The sequence below is a fragment of the Marmota monax genome, unplaced genomic scaffold (assembly GCF_021218885.2).
Source record: "Marmota monax isolate L192 unplaced genomic scaffold, Marmota_monax_Labrador192_F-V1.1 WCK01_AAM20220418_F8-fsc00022, whole genome shotgun sequence".
Taxonomy (NCBI): domain Eukaryota; kingdom Metazoa; phylum Chordata; class Mammalia; order Rodentia; family Sciuridae; genus Marmota; species Marmota monax.
In genome coordinates this window covers 19,235,032-19,255,959 of record NW_026695215.1, presented here as the reverse complement: position 1 = coordinate 19,255,959, position 20,928 = coordinate 19,235,032, and the positions used below count along the sequence as shown (strand labels likewise).

At 32.9% G+C, this 20,928-nt stretch overlaps 1 protein-coding gene and 1 pseudogene across 6 annotated transcripts in view; one reads left to right on the top strand and one right to left on the bottom strand.

The window, feature by feature from the left end:
- Stag1 (STAG1 cohesin complex component) overlaps positions 1 to 20,928 on the bottom strand; it is a 360,527-nt gene that overhangs the window by 36,391 nt on the left and 303,208 nt on the right. For all 6 annotated transcript variants that reach the window (XM_046431592.2, XM_046431593.2, XM_058574788.1 and 3 more), the window contains one exon: positions 6,221 to 6,301. In XM_046431592.2, the coding sequence (XP_046287548.1) occupies positions 6,221 to 6,301 (81 nt within the window). The remainder of the gene's footprint in view (positions 1 to 6,220; positions 6,302 to 20,928) is intronic.
- On the top strand, positions 20,318 to 20,658 carry LOC124084449 (eukaryotic translation initiation factor 1-like; annotated as a pseudogene).

Below are 20,928 nucleotides of genomic sequence, written 5' to 3'. Positions count from 1 at the left end.
TTACTCTGACAAGGGGGACTGTTCAACTCCACCAATAAATGCAAATAGAACATTCCAGGCATAGTAGCCAATATCCTTCATATGCAAGAGGCATTTTATGATGACCTGGATATATTCACCTGACATGGCCATTAACCAGGTCATGGTAAATGCTGTTGTTAACGGCAACTCTGTTGCCGACTATTTAGTATGTTGCAAAACTGAAAACGGTTCAGAAAGCCTTATTAGATTTGCTATCTCAGCCTCCCCAAGGGGGTTTTATAGATGTTAATAAAAAAATCAGGTTAGTTAACAAGAGAATAAGACAAAAGGGAGAGTCAAAGGACTCATTCCAGGAAGGTAGAAAATTTTAAACTAAGAAATAATTAAGGGGTGGGGACCTAGCTCATGGAGAGTCACAGGACTTGTTCCAATAGGATAGAAACTTCTGTGGATACACAATAAAACTACTGGATATTTAACCCCAAATATAATACCTAGTTTTCAGTGTTGCTGCTGTTCTTGGCAATATGAATCCCCACCTGCTGACTCCTGCCATTGCCTCAAAGGCTAATCCATTTATGTTCCAGGAACCCTTAAGATGCCTATTGTAGTTCCAAAACATCTTCTGGTTTCTCTTTCCTGTAGTGTACAAAGGTGAAGGAAGCTAAAGATTCAGAGGGACAGGGGAAAAGTAGTGATTGTTAGGACCAGAGAGAGAGAGAGACCTGAATCCCCAAACTATCCCAAAATTCAGACGAAGAACAAAACCTACTATGCTATATCCCAAACCTACACTATTGCGTATATACAGGTACTTACTCTAGCCTCAGAAAATAAAGTACTCAATTATAACTCTTCGTTCTGGCAGGGAAGATGGACAAACCAGATACAAGGCTGAGATTTAATGCCAATGAAATAACAGTTTTTGTTAACTGAAACATTTTTCTCAATGTAATCTTCTCAACAAACCTAACCAGTTGTAAATATCATTCTCGCTTTATATACTAGGAAACCGAAACTCAGGTGAAGTACCTGGCTTGGGCTACCAGAGGTGATAAGAAGTATAGCCAAATTCAAACTTGATTTTTAACTCCAAAGACAACCACTGCTCTAACACACACACACACAAATGTTGGAAAGGTAAGAACTGAGAGTGTCTTAACACAGATAAATTGGATCAGCAACAAATTGTCATTTGATGGACACCTAGCAATTGTAAATCACTAGGAAATTTTTTCCCCCAAAATATAAAACCTTCTATAGGAAGAAAAATCATTAGTCTATCACTCAGGGAAAATGAAATAGGATAAGACATCTGTTTTATTTCTATTCAAATAAATGGCCTAATATGAAGGTAGACATCAGTAATTTGGGGGGAGAAAAGCTGTACTAGAAAGTGAGAACTGTTATGTTTTATCTATTTTTAATATCGCCTTACACTTCTGGATAAGCTCAGTTAAAATACATTCTTATACTGTAATAATTACTATGTAGAGTATGATGTCAGAGATGGGAACTTCTGACCTACTGACAATAGATATGAAGAAACTGGGCCAAAGAGTACAAACACACAGGTTAAGTTTGAGGTTTAACCTTAAGAAGAGGAGAACACTGAAACAGAGATCAGCTGTTCCTCAAATAAGGAAAAGGACAAGCCTTTACAGTTATGGTGGCTAGGTTCTGGATGATCATAATCTCAGTTCTAGTTTTGCCAGGTGATTCCAGAGAAATCCTTATTGCTTGAGGGGGCAATCTGGTTCCCTTGAGAAGAATAGGGGTAGTGATCTCATCAAGGGTTGATCTGCCTTCAAGGGTCTACTGTTCGTGGAAGGTGTAGAGGAATGACTGAAGACTTTTACTCACAGATACAGGTCTGGAACAAGACTTTTATAAAAAATGGCAGTTGAATGTTCCCATAAATCTCGAAAATATCTTACTCTTATTTTGGAGTCCTTAGTTTTAAAAGGGGGATGAGTTAGGTTAAATAAGTTTAAGGATAATAAGCCTTAAATTATCAGTTTTTAGATAGACATTTTAATCACTTAAGGAATGTCTATGTACAAAAGGCCTTAGGAGTACATTTGCCCTCTGTCCCCTGTTGTGGTCTCATCTATATCTTAAGGAGTTTGGGTATTTGTAAATTGTACTTTAAAAGTCACTGTCTCTTTGAAGGTAAGAACAGGATCCAGGTAGATAGGCTTCTGAAGCTGAGGAAGCTTTATGCTTCCTCTTTCAAGTGGGGGATTCCCTGCCAGAAAGAAAGCAAGTTCTGAAACCTGGAGATCAAGGGGGATTGCAAATATAGCATGGCACACTTAATGAAATGCTGAAACAATGATTTTTAAGTTTTTACCTTTCTAAGTTGAATGCATTTATTTCTGGTAGAGAATTTTAAAATGTTAGAATTGGATAAAATTTTGAAGTTTAGAACTTAATATGAATAGTCAGTTATTTCTGTATTCTAGATTTAAAAAAAAATTCTGAGCTGAACAAGAAATGGTACTAAATAAGATCTAGTTCTTTCTCCCCTAACCTTTTTAGATCAATTAAGCAATTTTGATTGGAGATATATTAACAGAAACATCTCTTTTAAAGAACAACTCTGGAGTCATGGAATGACCAAAAGGAAAGCCTTAAAACTAACTGAATAGTTAATGAAGATAGAATTCTCAAGAAACAGAAGGTGGCAGGGAAGTATTCTGGAATAAAAGAAGTCAAATAAAATGGTTATATACTAGTGAAAATTTGTTCTTATAGGGATAGTTTTATTTGTCATCCTTGGCTCCATTCCCTTCACCTCAAGTCAGTTAACTCTGCAGACAGAAGAGATGTTCTCTATGTTGTTATAGAAATTCTGGGCAAGGACCTAGTTGAGCTATTTCTTTATTGTTCACTGCTACATTGAAGAGAAGGAATGAGAGAAAGCAGCCCACAGGTTTTTATTCATTTGAGCTCATTTCTAGGAAAGAATGTCTGTGGAAAGAAAACCAAGATTGAAGGGACTTGGCCACCACCCGTTGCACCTTCACCCTTACTCCTTCTCTTTAGTTTGTTTGGAGATGAAAATTGGAATTTGTGGTGTACAACTCTAGTCAAGATGGTGATGAACAAATTTTGTAGTTACTATACCTCTAATAATTTCACCTGCAGTTATGTAGGAAATGTTGACTTCGTTTAGGAATAAGTTCCTGATTCAGAAGGCAGGGATGTTTGCCTGCCCCAGACCCTCCCTACTGTAGTCCAGAACAGAAATATGCAGAATAAAGTAAGGCAGAATATCATAATTTTAAGACTACAGAAAGCAGGACAGCTTTTCTCAAAAGGAAAAAAAAATTGAGGATAAATTCTAGATATTTAGGGCAAACAAAGAGACAGAGTCTTTAGCCCTCTGTTTACCTTGCCTTTTTAAATGTCTTTGTATATGTCCAGAGGAACTGAAAGAAGAAAGATTCTTTCTGCTATAGAAAAGAAACTGAAGGCCGTTTCTATAGGACTAGCACTAGGGGGCACTGGAGCAAAATATACTGAACATGACCTGTGTGACTGCCAAAGGGCTTCAACTTAGGAGAGGAAATACCCATTGGCAAAACCCAGTTCAATTACATTTCAAATAAAGGTCTAATGCTGTTCTTGATAATAGTCTACACATATACTTTATTTCATAAAATTTTTACTGTTGAGTTAAATTATATCTTGAAATTAAGCTTCAAATATAACTACCATTCATAATCTTCTGATTGATCGTATTCCTGACAATACAGAAGAAAAATAAATTTTACAAGCACTCTCTAAAAAGCAATTTGGCAGTAATGCATAAAGAATGTTCAACATACGTATAACTGTTGACATGGCAATTCCACTTTTAAGAATATAAGATAAAGAAAATGTAGAACAAAATTTTAGCCAGAATGCCCATCATGGCGTTAACTTTATTTAATAAAAATGTTTAAAACCATTCAAGAGGAGAGTGGCAAAATAAACTATAATGTAGATTATTGATGTATGTACAATATTACATTAAAATATTTTGTATAATAATTTTCTTACCTAAAGAAAATGTTAATTTAAGAGACGCAAAATTGTAAATATGATTTCAGTATGATTAGAAATAAATGTAAGAAATGGAACTAAAAACCCCCCACATCTTATTACGTGCCAATAAAAAATATGGAAACAAAGCACATCAAAACTAAAAGTGGATATCCATAGGTGATGTAACTTGGTAATTTTGTTTCTCTTTCCCTTTTTTCTTTCTTTGTTACAACAAACATGTGCTCAAAAGAGTGAAAATTTATGAAAACCTTGTAATTTATACCAAAACCAATCAGCATAATTTATTAGTTAATAATAGAGATGACTTCTACAGAATTTTAAATGAGTTTCTGTAAATGTACTAAAGACTAGGGAACCAAACACATGATGGTCACCTGGCTTGCTTCCTCACTAGCTAAATGACTCATTCAATTTTAACATTTTTTTCAACAAAATAACTTCATGTAATATTTTTATTACATGAAGTTATTTTGTTGAAAAAAAGGTTATTTCCAAATGACATTACAAATGTTAACATTTATAAATATGCTAATATCTATTATATTACATTTAAAATTCAGGAAAAAATTAAAGGGGAATAAAAGGATACAGTTTCAGGTGCATCATTACTAATTCCTCCATATACTTTAACTGGCATTACAACTCTGACATTTGAAATCAAAATAACTTCCCATCTAAATGTCTGTAGGCATAAAGAATGATGAAATGAAATCTACCTATGTAACATAATTTAATGATTAGCAAATATTACCAATTTGTGATCGGCTGCATCAACCAATTTGCCCTTAGAAAATTTGTTAAAAATAAAATCTATAACAAAACCCTCCAGAACTAGTTGTATTAAAAGCTTAATACAATAATTTAAAGAGCACTAACAGTAAGCATCAGATTGAGATTCAAATGACTTATTATAAAATGGGATTATAACATCTACTTTATAGATGCAAATGCAAATAAATTCTCAAATTGTTAATCAGGAAGGGAAAAAGAAAAAAAATTGTTTCTCTGAGAAAACAATGCTCCAGATTAAGCTGGTGGTTTTATAGCAAACATCAAACCTCTCATTCCATGAAACCACTGAAAAAATTATTATAATATTTATATCAGGTAATTACAATGTGTGAAATATTTTTTTTGTCTTGATTCACTTCATAGTTCTATTCATGGTATCTTCTCTTCTTTTAAGTTATGTTTTTACTATGAGTTTACTTAAAATTTTATTTATAGAAATACTTTTAGGCAGGTTCCTTCACAAGAGATTTAGATTTGATTCTGTTAGGTATTTGGGGATACTACCACTTAAAATAAAAACCTCAACTTGTTCTTATTTTTATCTTTCCTTTTTTTAACCACTGAAATAGTTAGAATCCAGGGTAAAACCTAAGTGAAAACTAGTTCATAGTTATAAACTTTCAAGGGAAATGTATCTTTCCACACCTTTAGTCAGTAAAAAAATTAAGACAGGATATTTTCCTTAACCCCCAACCTCATGAATGGAGCTGGTATACATTTATTTCTATTTACCCTTGTTCTTGGCCATAGTTCTTTAGGATTTCTTGATTTTGTCAGAGATTTGTGGCCATCTACTAGACATACTACCTGGGAAGGATGTAGTGCATTTTCTGTATTAAAGATCCTCAGTGTAAAATAAAGGCTTCAGTACTTTTAAAATTTTCTTTGATTCCCACTTACACTTAATCTGTGGCATATTTTCCTTTTAGTTTTGCATAATTATGAAGAGACTAAACAAAAGAGAGAAACAAAAGTATCTAACATTTTAAGTTGTTTTTCATTTAAAAGAGAGCTATTTGCTTTGAACTCATAGCTGCCAAACAGCCAGAATCAAAAGCTACACTTACCTTTCACTATTTGTTCTTCCTTATAGCCTGTCACCTATACAGCTCTTGCGTCTACCAGAGTTATTTTTTTAAAAGTATTTTAATTGTGTGTTGTGTGGGCTTATGTTTGCATATATGTAAATTGTGTGTCTAATGCTTGAAAACTGGCTATTTTCCAAAAAGGTAAAGATAAATACTCATAAAGCAAGAACTGGTAACAATAAATTATTGTATTTTTATTGAAGATTATAATAATTTATATAACTGATAAATTATTTAATCATGAATTAAGCAAGATTATTATTATAATAATAATAACCTTTCTGCCTATAGAAACTGTTACTTACTTTGGAAGGAGAACCATCAGTAATTTTCACCAACTGCCAAAGAATCGAGTAATGGGAACATTGCAGTGCTTGTACAACTATCTGTATAAAATGAAAAAAATTATTCAATAAAAAATTCAAACAAATTAGACAATTTATGTTTTCACAGTACTTGGAGAATAATACTTACAATGATTTTTATTTATAATAAAATAGAGTTCAATTCCAATTTTTACAGAATGGATAAAATATGAGTTAAACAAAAGATAAATAAACTAACACATTTACCTAGAGAATAAACATAGAATATCTTTTTATGTGGGGCAAAGGGGAGTACTGGTAATTTAACCCAGGGGCACTTTACCACTGAGTTACATCTTCAGCCCCACTTCTTTATTTTTATTTTGAGATAGGGCCCTGCTAAGTTGCTGAAGCTGGCTTTGAACTTGCAATCCACTTGCCTCAGCCTCCCAAGTTGCTACAAGCATGTGCCAGAGTAGAATATATCTTGATAATATGAACCCAAATAACATGTTAAAACACAAATATAAAATGTATGAAATTACTATTATCCAAATTTTGAAACTGAAATATTCTACTTATTCTTTTAAAAAGTGTTTTTAATGTGAAAAGTAATATTTATACCAAAGATGCATAAAACAAATATTAAGCTTACTAAATATAAAGTAAAAATATTTGTGTAACTAAACTCTAGATCAAGAAATAGAACACTGTTAGCATCTCATCCCAATATCATCTTTATCTTTTCCTATGAGTAAGTTATTTTGACTTATCCAGCAATCAGTATATTTTAAGTACATAAGACTATGATTTTTCTCTATGATTTTAGAGGTTGTCAGTTTTTGTTCTCAGGATCTTGTTACACTCTTTAATTACTAAGGACCCAAAAGGGTTGTTGTTATTTGAGATGTATCTATGAATAGTACCATATTAGAAAAAATTTTTAAAAATCATAAAATACTTTGAATTCAAATATAAAAATAACATTGACTATATTTTAATAATTTTTCTGAAAAATGCACTAAATTTTTTATTATTAGTTGTAGATGGGCATAATACATTAATTAACTTATCTATTTTTATGTGGTGCTGAGGATTGAACCCAGTGCCTCACACATGCTAGGCAAGCGCTCTCCACTGAGCTATAACCCCAACCTCAAAAATGTGCTAAAATTTATAAAACACAAAATTTTATTAAGAGTGACAGATTTTGAAAATCTCTTTAGTCTGCTCTAATAGAAAAATGAATTTTCCTATCTGCTTCTGCATTCTCTTTTGTAATATATTGTTTTGATTGAAGTATATGAAGAAAATCTCAAGTATATGAAGTAGCTGAACACATATTTTAGTATCTTTTGTAGATAAATATGGATATTCTGTTATAATACCAATATTTCCCTAAATAGCTGAGAGAATGAAAATGAATAAAAGGAAGTAATATCTTATCTTACTATGCAAATAGTTTTGACATCATGGACCTCCCCTGGAGACCCCTAAGGGTGATCCCATAACCATAATTTGAGAACCATTGCTCTAGAAATTGGATTGATTTAACTTTATTAGATGTTACCAAACTGTATCCAAAATGATTATATGTAGTAGTTATTACTAGTTAATTGAGGCTCCACATTTTCATCAAAACTTGATATAATCAGGTGTGTGATATTTGGTGATTCTATTTTGTATGAATAGGATCTTAGTGAGGTTTTAATTTACATTTCTTTAATTACAATGAAGATGACTGCCTTTTTTTTTAGAGAGAGAGAGAGAGAGAGAGAGAGAATATCTTTTTTGTAGATGGACACAACACAATGCCTTTATTTTTATGTGGTGCCGAGAATCGAACCCGGGTCCCACCCGTGCTAAGCGAACGCTCTACCGCTGAGCCACAATCCCAGCCCAATGACTGCCTTTTTTAAAAAATAATTTTTTAGTTGTTGATGGACCTTTGTTTTATTTATTTATATGTGGTTCTGAGAATCGAACCCAGTGCCTCACACATGCTGCACAAGCGCTCTACCACTGAGCTCCAACCTCAGCCTGTGGCTGCTTTTTTTGTTTTTTAAAAATATTTTTAGTTGTAGATGGACACAATACATTTATTTTGTTTATTTAGTTTTTTTATGTGGTGTTGGGGATCGAACTCAGTGTCTCATGCATGCTAGGCAAGTGCTCTACGACCGAGCCATGACCCCAGCCTGCCCATGGCTGCCTTTTAAAAAAAATTTATTATTGGGATCTGAATTCCTTCAGCTCTGAAATGTATAGTTCACGCCTTTGTTTCTTATTTTCTAGGGAGACAAATAATAAATTCAGGAAAATAAGATTCATAACATAAAAAAGAATTCCATTTTGGGTAGGATTTTTACTGAAGTTTTGTTCAAATCCATGATATTCCTTTATTGTACCAAAACATATCTCATAAAGTGATATTACGTTATTTTACTTGCTAATTTTAGTGTTTCTATTATCATCCCCATATGATAAACTAAAAACCATAAAAATAAACATATGTAGAGAATGAGAGAGAAATCCATAAATGGAATGCTGCAGAAAGTAGTTGTGAGCTTTGCTAGTTTTATTTTAAAATTATCCTGTTTCAGAACATTTAAGCAAAAGATATCTCCAAAGTGCCCACTTGAACACTGAAAATAACTCCTAAGAATTAGAGTTATCTCCTCCCCCCCCACCACCCCCGGTACTGGGCATTGAATCCCAGTACCTTTTTATTTTGAGACAGGGTCTTGCTAAATACCCAGGCTGGCCTCGAACTAACAATTCCTCTTGCTTCAGCTTCCCAAGTGGCTGTGATTACAGGATTGCAGCAGTGACCAGAAGAGACAATGTCAGGGTTTCAATAAACATAATTAACATAACTCATTCATATCAAAATGCAGAAACAAGACTATGGACACACTGTAAAGGTTAGTGTTAAATAAATATACTTAGAAGATGTTCAAAGACAGTACACTAATGGTTCCTGAGACCCTTTTGATAAGCTGTCACTTACAATACCAAATACAATGGTAAAGGGATTTTTGTGGAAGCAAAAGGCAAAATTTAAAAAACAAAACAAAACAGTGTTAAATAAATCACCTTGGTATACTTAGAAGATGTTCAAAGACAGTACACTAATGGTTCCTGAGACCCTTTTGATAAGCTGTCACTTACAATACCAAATACAATGGTAAAGGGATTTTTGTGGAAGCAAAAGGCAAAATTTAAAAAACAAAACAAAACAAAACAAAACAAAAAAACTCTCAATTTAGCAGGTGTGTAGTTTAGTGGTAGAGTGCTTTCCCAGTATGCATAATGTCCTGGATTGGATTCCCAACACTGCAAAACAAACAAAAAATAATAACAACAAAACAAAAACAAAAAGAAACTCTCCTCCTAAACAGTTCTCCTGAGTTTGAAACATCAATTATTAAATTACTAGAAGAGTGACAATAACAATAAATGGGAAATTAAAATCTACAAAATAATGTTGAAGAATTGCTTAATTTTGGTTATATCATTTATTCTAATCTCTACCAGGGTAAATTTCTTTCCTTTTATTTTTGTAATTTTATAGAAGTTTCTTGATGGTGCTTATGGAAAAAGGCACCTGTTTACTCTAATACCTAGTTTCAAATAGAGAATTCACATTTTAATGTTTTACACAATACTCCTGTCTCAGCCTCCCAAGTTGCTAGGTTGTGTGAGCCATTGTGCCCAGGTTGTTTACTTTTAAAGAAGCTCCACTGCATTATTTTAAATTAAAAAGCTTGCTCTCATTGCCTGAAAAGCATTTTGCTTTCTCACAGTACCATTATGTAATAGCATAACATAATATCAAATGTCAAAAGAAAATTCAGAACTATTCCATCAAGCTTCATTATCAGTCATTTTGATATTTATCCTCTACACCAGTAATGTTATCCTAACTTGTCCAGAAGCCTTTATTCAGTAACTTCATCATTTTTGGAGCACAGACAAAACAAGAAGGACTAGTAATGAGAAACTGAAAAAGCCAAAAGAAACTGTTTTAATCTATGATCACTACCTTCCTCTTCTGTTTTTTTCTTGATTAACATTGTTCTGACCCTAAGGAGGATCTTCAAATAGCACCATTAGTCTGATGACTAAGAATTTCTTTCAACCCCATTTCTCTGTCTTCATATTTCCATGAGGAAATGTTGTTCATGGGAGGAAACACTAATGTTTACTGCACATTTTTGGTAAATTAAGAAGCAGGAGTATCTTTTGTACCTTGCCCTCTTTTTTTTCCCAGCATGATACCAATGCCACAGAAAAAGTCAATTTCTGAATGACTAAGTGAAGCAGCAACTACCTACTTCCCCTAATGGTTACGGGGGTGAGAAATAAATTCCTACTGTGTTAACCACTGAGATTATGAGGTTAATCTATTACTAAAGCTAGTACCATATTAACTAATATAAAATTATCCTCTTTAACTTCATATAAATTTCCTTGACTTTATGTCTTTAAAGGAAATACAGCTTTTTATATGTGATTAGCGGATTGAACCATTGAGAATCAATCAGCTTTCACTTACTGATATTATATATCCTGAAGATGAACTGTTACTAATGTAAATAATACTGAGAAATAAGTTTCTGGAGTAATTAAGTTTAGAAAAACTGAACTTACATAGAAAATTAAGTCTGAATTGAGACTATGGACAATTGTAAGGAAAAATTATTATATACATGTAACATATATGCATTTGTACATGTACGTTATCTATACGTGTTATCCACAACAGTGGATAAATTTGGATTCTTTGTTTTCTGCTTGCAAGAGACCTTAAGGAGAAGGAAAATTAGTGGACATGTACATGACAGAAGAGAGGACTAAACGCTAGTCTGTTAATGATATGCAATATTACTATCATTGTTAGACTAGTAACATAAGTGACAATTGTCCTCTTTGAAAAGGTCCTTTAGATGCAAATAAAATAATCAATATGGCTTCACCAAAGAGGATATAAAACTAGAAAATAGGAACATGAAAAAGGTGTTTAACATCATTACCATTAGGGAAATAAATTATCTGTTAAAAACACAGTGAGACACTATTATATAACTAGCAGGATGGCTAATGTAAAAATTACTGATATTATCAAACACCGACAAGGATGCAGAACAAGTGGATCTCTCATACACTGCTGGGAGTAATGCAGAATAACACAGCCACTCTGAAAACTGATCTGGCAGTTTCAAATAAAATTAAACATATACTTAGAGCAAGACCTCATTATTATACACATGGGCATTTACTTTAAAGGAATGGAAACTTATGTTCAAACAAAAATCTGTACACAAATGTTAATGACAGCCTTAGTTGTGAAAGCCAAAAGGTGGAAACAACACAAATATCTTTCAGTGAGTGAATGGATAAAACAACCTGTGATGTATCCAAACAGAGTAATATTAATCAGCAATAAGAAGAAACTGAGTATAAAAAAGTGTAATATTATTTAGTAGTAAAAAGAAGTTTGATTCACAACTTTGATTAATCTCAAAACCATTATCTTCAATGAAGACATTATGCTCTAAAGGGCTACACACTGTCTGATTCCACTTATCTGGAAATCTCATGAAGAAAAAAACTATAATAATGAAAAACAGACCACTAGTGTCCAGGAGTTGCAGGTGGAGAAAGCATATGACTATAAAGGGATAGTATGCAGAACTGGTGAAACTGTTCTTTATTCTTACTGGGGTGGTGACTTTACAAATCTACACAAATATTAAAATTCACAAGACTGTACATAAAAAGGAAAAAAGTCAATCCTATTATATGTAATTAAAAATAATAATAACCAAAAGGGCAAAAATCAGTTACATTTTTCTTGAAGAAATGTTAAGAAAAGCACAGCACTTATACAAATCGTATGAGATAAAGTAACAAATAATTTAGTAAAGAAGAAATATTCCTAACTCCTATCCAAGGTACTAATATATTACTAGCACTAGCAGACATACTATACCATAAAATTAAATAAATAAAATGTTTAGAAGCATAAAAAATTCAGGGAGTACAAGTTTAACTTCTGTCATTTAAGAATTAAAAGCCTTCCCAAAGAATGGCTACATAATGGGTGAATGCACTTTAATCCTTGATAATTCAGGACTCTAAGACATTACTATCAAGTTTATGTATAAATTCCAAGCATCTGAAGCAAGGAAGGATATGAAGAAAAATATGCTGACAATAAGTGCAGTGTAAATATACATTCCTTTCTTAATCTCTCTCTCTACTAATGTCCAAAAGGAGGTTTGGAAAGGATACTAGACCAACAGTATACATTATTCAACCTCAGGCCTACTTATAAAGGGTTCACAGCATTATTCTCTTCTCCCCAAACATGCTGTATCCTATATTTAAGAAAGACCTTGATATTTCCAATCTCAGTGATCTGATAGTAAGACTCAATGAACAATTTCTATTGATATCTGTGAAAGCTGAGAATTAACACAGGCAAACAGTTGTGGAGAACATACATTACACCTAAGCTGTTAAAATAATAATGATATTTTTTGGAAACAGCATCACATAAAAGGATGGAAGTAGGGCATATCCATAATTTTGAGACAATATTTACTTCAAAAGATTCATGCAAATAAATCTGAAAGATTTAGATATAATAAAATAAGGCTGGGGATATAGTTTAGTGGTAGGGTGCTTGCCTAGCATGTACCAACTCCTGGGTTTGATTCCCAGTACTGGTGAGGGTGAGGGAGAGTATAAAAATAAGACTATTAATAAGTATTTAAATGATTTGGAAAAGTTTTAATTTTTCCACATACTGGTGCATTATAGTCATGAATAAAGGTGATTTGTTACTATATATTCATACATGTACAGGTATCATTCCCACATATTTCCCCTTTTCCTCCTCTCCTCTCTCTACCTTGGAAAGGTTTCCTAAGTAAACATGAGAACAAAAACAAAAACAAACAGAAACCAACTGGTAATTCTGACTTCACAGAAACAAAACACACATGGATAACATAATATGATATATATAATTAATATTCTTAGTGAAAAAATACTGCAACAAATGACATAAAGTTAAGAATAATACAAAAAAAATTCTATAAATTAGAGTGAAACTAAAGATCCAATATACAACATCACTGTGCTCACAGTTAACAATATAGTGTGGTATATACTTAAAATGTGGCCACATGCCTATAATCCCAGTAGCTCAGAAGGCTGGGGCAGGAGGATCTCAAGTTCAAAGCCAGCCTCAGCAACTTAGTGAGACCCTGTCTCAAACTACAAAATGAAAACGACTAAGGATGTGGCTCAGTGGTTAAGCACTCCTGGGTTCAATCCCTGGTAACAGGAAAAACAACAACAACATCAACAACAACAAAAAAACACAACCAGCCAACCAACCAAAACCCAACCAAACAGACAAAAAAATCCCCTTAAAACTAATGAGATCTCATACTGTTTTTTTCTTTTGTTTAAAAAAAAAAAACAAAAAACCAACCCAGAACTAAAAGCCCCAGGCTGAGTACAGATAATGACAATGAACAATACATTTCAAAAAGCTGGAGTAAAGTATATTTAGAGTTTTCACTATAAAGAAATGGTGTTTGAGGAGACAGATATATCTAACTTAAGTTAAATATTACAAAATCTACATATGTATAGAAACATTAATTGTTACCTCTTTAACATATACAATTTTTATGACTTTATGGATCAGTTAAAAAATTTAAACCCTAAGTTTAAAAACACAACAAAAGAAGGCAAAGTATTAGAAAAAGTGATTTTTTATAGACCCATACAGATAATGATGTGATATATAAGTTTATGAAAACATAAAATAACTAGCATTTGAAAAACAAAATGGCCAGCTATAGTGGCACATGTAAGTAATCCCAGATATTTGGAAAGGTGAGGCAGGAGTATCACAAGTGTAAAGTCAGTCTAGGCAGCTTAGCAAGAGTCTGTCTCAAAATGAAAAAGGGCTGGGGATGCAGCTCAGTGGTAGAATATCCTTGGGTTCAATCTCCAGTTCCGTAAGAAGTAGTAGGGGAAAAGAAAAGCAAACAAAAAATTCAAAATGATATACCATAATAGCCATACAAAAAATACTAAAATGAAAAGATACAAAACAGTATCTAACCACACATTATTTTTCAAACAGCTGTTAACTCAGAGTCTAAGCTCTGATTTAATTCATGATTTAATGAGAGGACAAATATCAATTACTATAATTTAATAACTGGTCAGATAAAGTAGACACATACGGATCAGGTGTTGAGGAGAAAGAAGAGAGGCTCACACATTGGATAGTAAGTAAAAGTGAAAACAGGCCAGGTACAGAGGTATACGCCTGTAATCCCAGACTTAGAAGGCTGAGACAGGAAGACTGAAAGTTCAAGGCCAATCTCAGCAACTTAGTGAGGACCTCAGCAATTTTACATGATCCTGTCTCAAAATTAAAAAAAACAAAAAAAAATTTTTTAAAGGGCTGGAGTTGTAGCTCAGTGATAGAGCATCCTGGGTTCAATCCCCATGCCAAAAAAAAAAAAAAAAAAAAAAAAAAAGTAACATTAGGAAAATATTCCTAGATAGGCAAACATCTGTAATAGTTTGTGTTTCTGTGTGCGTGTGTAGGGGTGGACTGAACTTCACCAGGACCTAGTGCTTGTTGTAACACTGAGCTACACCCTGAAGCCCTCTATACTAAATCTGAAAGAAAAGGGTTAAAGATTTAATCTTGCAAAAAAAAAAAAAAAAAGGAAATTTCAAAGAATGCTTTGATAAACTGAACACAAAAAAGCTTAAGTATAAACAAAAAAAATGAGGCTGAATGAGAAGACAGCAGGTCATAGAGGACCTTACAGGAAGGTGAACATACATTCTAGTTTATGCTTATGTCTTAGAGCAACTAAAATAACAGTATCTCCTTTTACTTTTAAGAGGAAAAAAAAAAAAAAAAAAAAAATATATATATATATATATATATATATATATATATATATTCTCTTATACACACACACACACACAATGGTCACCTTTCTAGGACAAAAGAAATCTGGATGCTATTAAAACTCAGAGAGATCCTTGACAACAGAGTGCTAAGATTAGATGTTTTGAAAAAAATATACTATAACAGCAAAAAGTAGTAGTTTTCAAAAATGTATTATATCATCCCCAGCTCTAATACCAGTAACTCTGCTTCTAACCTATGAGCATTTTCCCATTTCTCATGTCCTGGTTAACCATTCTATTAAATTTCATGTATATAATTGCCCTTGCTCTTAAAAAAGTTTTTTTTTTTCTTAATCACATATATCACTTACACATACCAATAGATGATATACTGTTTAACTGATAGTTTTTGAGCTTTTAATAAATGGTGTCATGCTATATGTAGTCTGAGACATCAACTGTACTTCACCTTAGCCATCCCTCTGAAGGACGACCCATAGAGATTTTTTTTTTGATTACAAATGTTCATCCTCCATCCCTAAAAATTCGTTCAAGAAATAGTTTAACATTCTTAGTTTATTTTAAATATTTTTTTTGCAATCATTACATAACTGAGTTTTGTACCTCTGTAATAAAAATTATATCAAACTTTCCTTGGTTCTGAAATTTCTACTATGTGATGTTTTTCAGGTTGTATTACTTTCTGGGGTTTTCTAAGCCTAGAAATACACACTGGTCTGACTTTGAAAAAAATCTTCATAGAAACAATCACTGTCTTATTTTTTTTCAATCAAAAACAATTTAATGTATCACTTATACAAACCCATAGTCATGTAATCAGCAAAGCAATCATGATATAAAACAGATTGATCACTCCTCAAATTCCCAGATCCTTTTATAGTCAGCCTCTTCCCTGTACCTGAAAATCTGTTTTCTGATCCCATATGAGTTCTAATTGTTTTCTATCCTCACAAGTATCTGGTAATATCAGATTTTTTAATTTCTTCTTTAGCCTTTTTAATAGATTTGTAATGGTATCTCACTGTGGTTTTAACCTACATTTCTCCAATGATGTTTCTTTTCATGTGCTTATTTGCCATTCATTTTTGGTATTATCTGTTCAATTCTTTTGTTCATTTTTAAAATATTGGGTTGTTTTTATTACTATTGAATTTTGAGAAATCTTTCTATTTTTGTATAAAACTTCTTTATCAGATATGGGATTTACAAATATTCACCAGCAACTGGCCTGACTTTGATTTTGATTCTCTTTTAGTTTTTAATTTTAATGAAGATTAATGTATTTTTTTCTCTGTTTTTGGTATTAGCTAATTTCTTGATTAAAACAAGGTCACAAAGATTTTTCTCATGTTTTCTTCTAGAAGTTTTATAGTACCAGGTTTTACATTTAGGTCTATAATCTGTTTTAGGATTTTTCTGTTTAAATATCAGGTCTCACTATGTTGCCCAGAATGATCCTGAATTCCTGGGCTCCAGTCATTCTGTCTCAGCCTTCCGAATAGCAGGGATTATAAGTATGTTCCACAGTGCCTGGCTGAATTAATTTTTGTATATAGTATGAATATGGATTTTTTTCCACACATTTTTGATGAAAGATTATTGTTTCTCTAAAGAACTGCTTTGGTATCTTTGTGGGAAGAAACAAAATCAACTGACCATGTACACAGGACACTAATTCTGGACTCTTTATCCTGCTCTTTCAATGTATATATATCTATAGTTTCTTTCTTTTTTTTTTTTGGTATCGGGGGATTGAACCCAGTGTTTTTTAACTACTGAGTTACATTCCCAGCCTTTAAAAAAATATTTTATTTAGAGACAGGATCTTGCCAAGCTGCTTATGGCCTCAGTAAGTTGCTGAGATTCTCATGCCTCAGCCTCCCGAGCAGCTAAGATTATAGGCATGCACCACTGCACCAAGCTATCTATTCTTTCTTTAATACTACATCATCTTGATTAGGGTTTACAGTCCTGAAATCAAGAAGTATGTATCTCCTCTCTGCTTTTAAAATTCTTTTAGCTCTTTTGCTTTTCCATATGAATATTTTCCATACGATATTATAGTCAAGTTGTCAGTTTCTACAAAAAATTCTACTCGGATTTTAACTATAACTGTTAAATCTACAGGTCAGTTTGGAGAGAACTGACAGTAACAACACTGAATCTTCCAATTAATAAACATAATTTTCATTTTCTGATTTCTTTTGTTAATGATTTGTAGGTTTAATCATATAGATTATGCACATATTTTGTTATTTAAAAAATTTTTTTAGTTGTAGGTGGACACAATACCTTTATTTTATTTATTTATTTTTATGTGATGCTGAGGATCAAACACAGTGCCTCACATGTGCCAGATAGGCACTCTACCTGAGCCATAGCCCCAGAGCCTATTTTGTTAGTTTTATACCTAAGTATTTCATGTGTCTGTAGATATTGTAAATGACACATTTTATAAAATTTCATTTTCCAATTGTTCACTATAAAACAATGGATTTTTAAATTTAAAAAGCATCAACATCAGATTACATGGTAAAATATATAATATAGAATGGTATACAATTCAAATCAAGTTTCCTGACCACTATAGATCTCTAGTTTTCCATTGAGAAAGTCCTGGTTAACAGTTTATACCTCATCCCAGAAATAATCTGTCAATTAGATATACTAAAGATCTTCTCATCACCCTTTGAAATTATAAATACTGATCTCTTCCTTGCACTTTTCATTCAATATATCAGTAAATGTCTTCTCACATAGAATATTATAACATAAGAAACATCTACCTCATTATTTTATTCATAGCTACACAGAATTGCAGAGAATCAAAACTATCCTACTTATTTAACCTGTGTTTAATTCAAGAACATTTGGATTATTTCAAGTTTTAAATTTAATAAAAATGTTATATCTGTAACTACACCTTTATACATACATTCAAGTATATATTTCCTAGTACTATGAAAGCTCAGAGGAAGTGTACATTCAAGTATATATTTGTAGTCTAATTTCCTAGTACTATGAAAGCTCAGAGGAAGTGTACGTACACTTTCAATTTTGATAAACATAGGCAAACAATCTTCTATAGGGGTTATAACAACTATTTTCAGAATAGTATCTGAGAGGAATAAAGTAGTTACATAAAGTTTCATAAGGGTTTCTGATGAACACATACAGTTTAGAATTACTGGCACAGATCCTAGATTGGAGAGAGGGTGAAACTGAGGTTACTAAGACAAAACAGGAAGTTTCTGCAGTAATCAACTAGAGAATATATGAGGGATATTAAGGTAGTAGTAGAGCCTGGAAGAACAAAGCATATTCAGAGGTAGAATTTATAAAAAGGAACAAAAGCCTTCTGAAATTAGGAATTGATTCTAATACACCATTAAAATATCTTTAGGGGAGGAGTAAGATGGTGGAACAGAGCTAAGCAGTGATTCCTGATCTCTCCATGGCACAGAAAGGAAGCAGTGAAGGAACAGCTGACCAAGAGAACTTTACTAGAAGTTTATATCTGGATTAGAGAAACTGTGGAGAACAGTATCAACAAGTTTTTTTGTTTGTTTGTTTTACATAAGACTCTGATGAGTACGTGGTTTTGCTCTGAAGAGACTGTAGTAAACAGAGTTCAGGGCTTCTGATACTGAAAACAGCAAAGGACACACATTGAGTTTAAGTATTAATACCTTGATATTCCCCCAGCCCAGGGCTAGTAAGAAAAAGCAGCTCATAAAAATAGTCCCTGGCATAAAAGAACATCATCTCAATAGATGGGTAGATAAATAAGTAATATTAAAAAGCAAGGGAAGAAACCACCCCAAACTGCCCACACTTCAACAGCTAATTCTGCTGACACTGTAGTGGAAGAAATAGCACAGAATGAATGTTGGAAAATCACAGTTAAAATGTTCAACAAATTACAGTAAGAGGTAATGAGTAAAATTAGAGAAAATTCAGGAAGTGAAAGACTATTTCAATCAAGAAATAGCAATTCTAAAAAAGAACAAATGGAAATCCTGGAAATGAAAGCCTCAATAAATTAAATTAAAAATTTGATGGAAAGTATCACCAATAGATTAGACAACTTTGAAAATAGATTTTCAGGCCCTGTAGACAAAGTATATATAATCCTGAAAATAAATTGACCAGACCAAAATAGTCAAGAAACCTGAGATATATACCAAGAAACTAAATTTAAGGATCACTCGGGTAGATGAAGGCTGTGAAATAAAAACTAAAGGAATGCACAATCTTTTCAATGAAATAAAATTAGAAAAATTTCCAAATTCTAGAAATAGGATGGAAATCCAAATATAAGAGGCATACAGAACTCCAAATAGGCAAGATCAAAAAAGATCCTCTCCAAAACACCTTATGATGAAATGTCTAATATACAGACTAAGGAGAGAATTTAACTCATTTCTCAAAGTGGTTCAAGCATCAATTTCCTTAACAAAACTCCTAAAATGGAAGAAATAAAACCAAGAATCAATAAGAGGGATGGCATCAAGTTATAAAACTTTCCATTCAGCAAAGGAAACAAGAGCATGAAAAGACAACCTACAAAATAGGGGATTAATATCCAGAATAGATAAAGAGTTCAAATAACTTACACCAAAAAACCTCAAATGGGCAAAAGAACTAAACAGACATTTCTTAAAAGAAGAAAGACAATTGGTTAATATATATATGAAAAAATGTTGAACATCTACTAAATAGGAAATGCAAATAAAAATCACATTGATCCCCAGTCACTGAGCCACCGCAAGGACTCAGCATCTGATACTAACCACTGGGGAGTCATGGTAGGGTATGGATTTCAAACCTGCTGTGTTTAGCTCCTGGTGGAGGGAGGTGAAGGTGAGTACGTTGGGGAACATCAGCAGAATCTGTTGACATTAGGTGCCTGTCAACAGATGAATGGATAAAGAAAACGTCATACACACACACACACACACACACACACACACGCAGAAATTCTAGTCAACCATAAAGAAAAATAAAATTATGGCATTTGCTATTAACTGGCATTTGCTAGTAACTGTGGGTGCTTTAGGTGTTGGCACCGTTGCTTCTGCAGGCCATTTCCACCAAGGAAAGAAATTGCATTGTATGTTTGCTAACCAGAACTCCCACTCTTCCAACCCCTTTGCTGATGCAAGTAAGGGTGATGACCTGCTTCCTGCTGGCACTGAGGATTATATCCATATAAGAATTCAATAAAAAAAAGGCCAGGAACCCTTACTACAATCCAAAGGATGGTTGATGATTCTGATAAAAAGAAACTAGTGAAGACGTTTAAGAAGAAATTTGCCTGCCCTGGTACTGTAATTGAGCATCCAGAATATGGAGAAGTAATTCAACTACAGGGTCACCAGCACAAGAATATATTCCAGTTCCTGGGAGAGAATGGACTGGCTAAGGATGATCGGCTGAAGGTTCATAGGCTTTAAATGCTTGTGGCTTACTGAAGCTTAAGTGAGGATTTCCTTGCAATGGGTAGAATTTCCCTTCTGTCTTTTGTCACAAGTTTAAAAACTTCACAGCTTGTATAATGTAACTATTTGAGGTCCTGCTTTTAACTTGGATTAGTGTGACTCCATCAATAAACTAAAAGAGACAAATTCACCCCCCCACACAAAAAAAAATCATTGATATTTTATCTCACTCCAGTCAGAATGGAAATTATCAATAATACAAATAATAATAAATGTTGGAGAGGA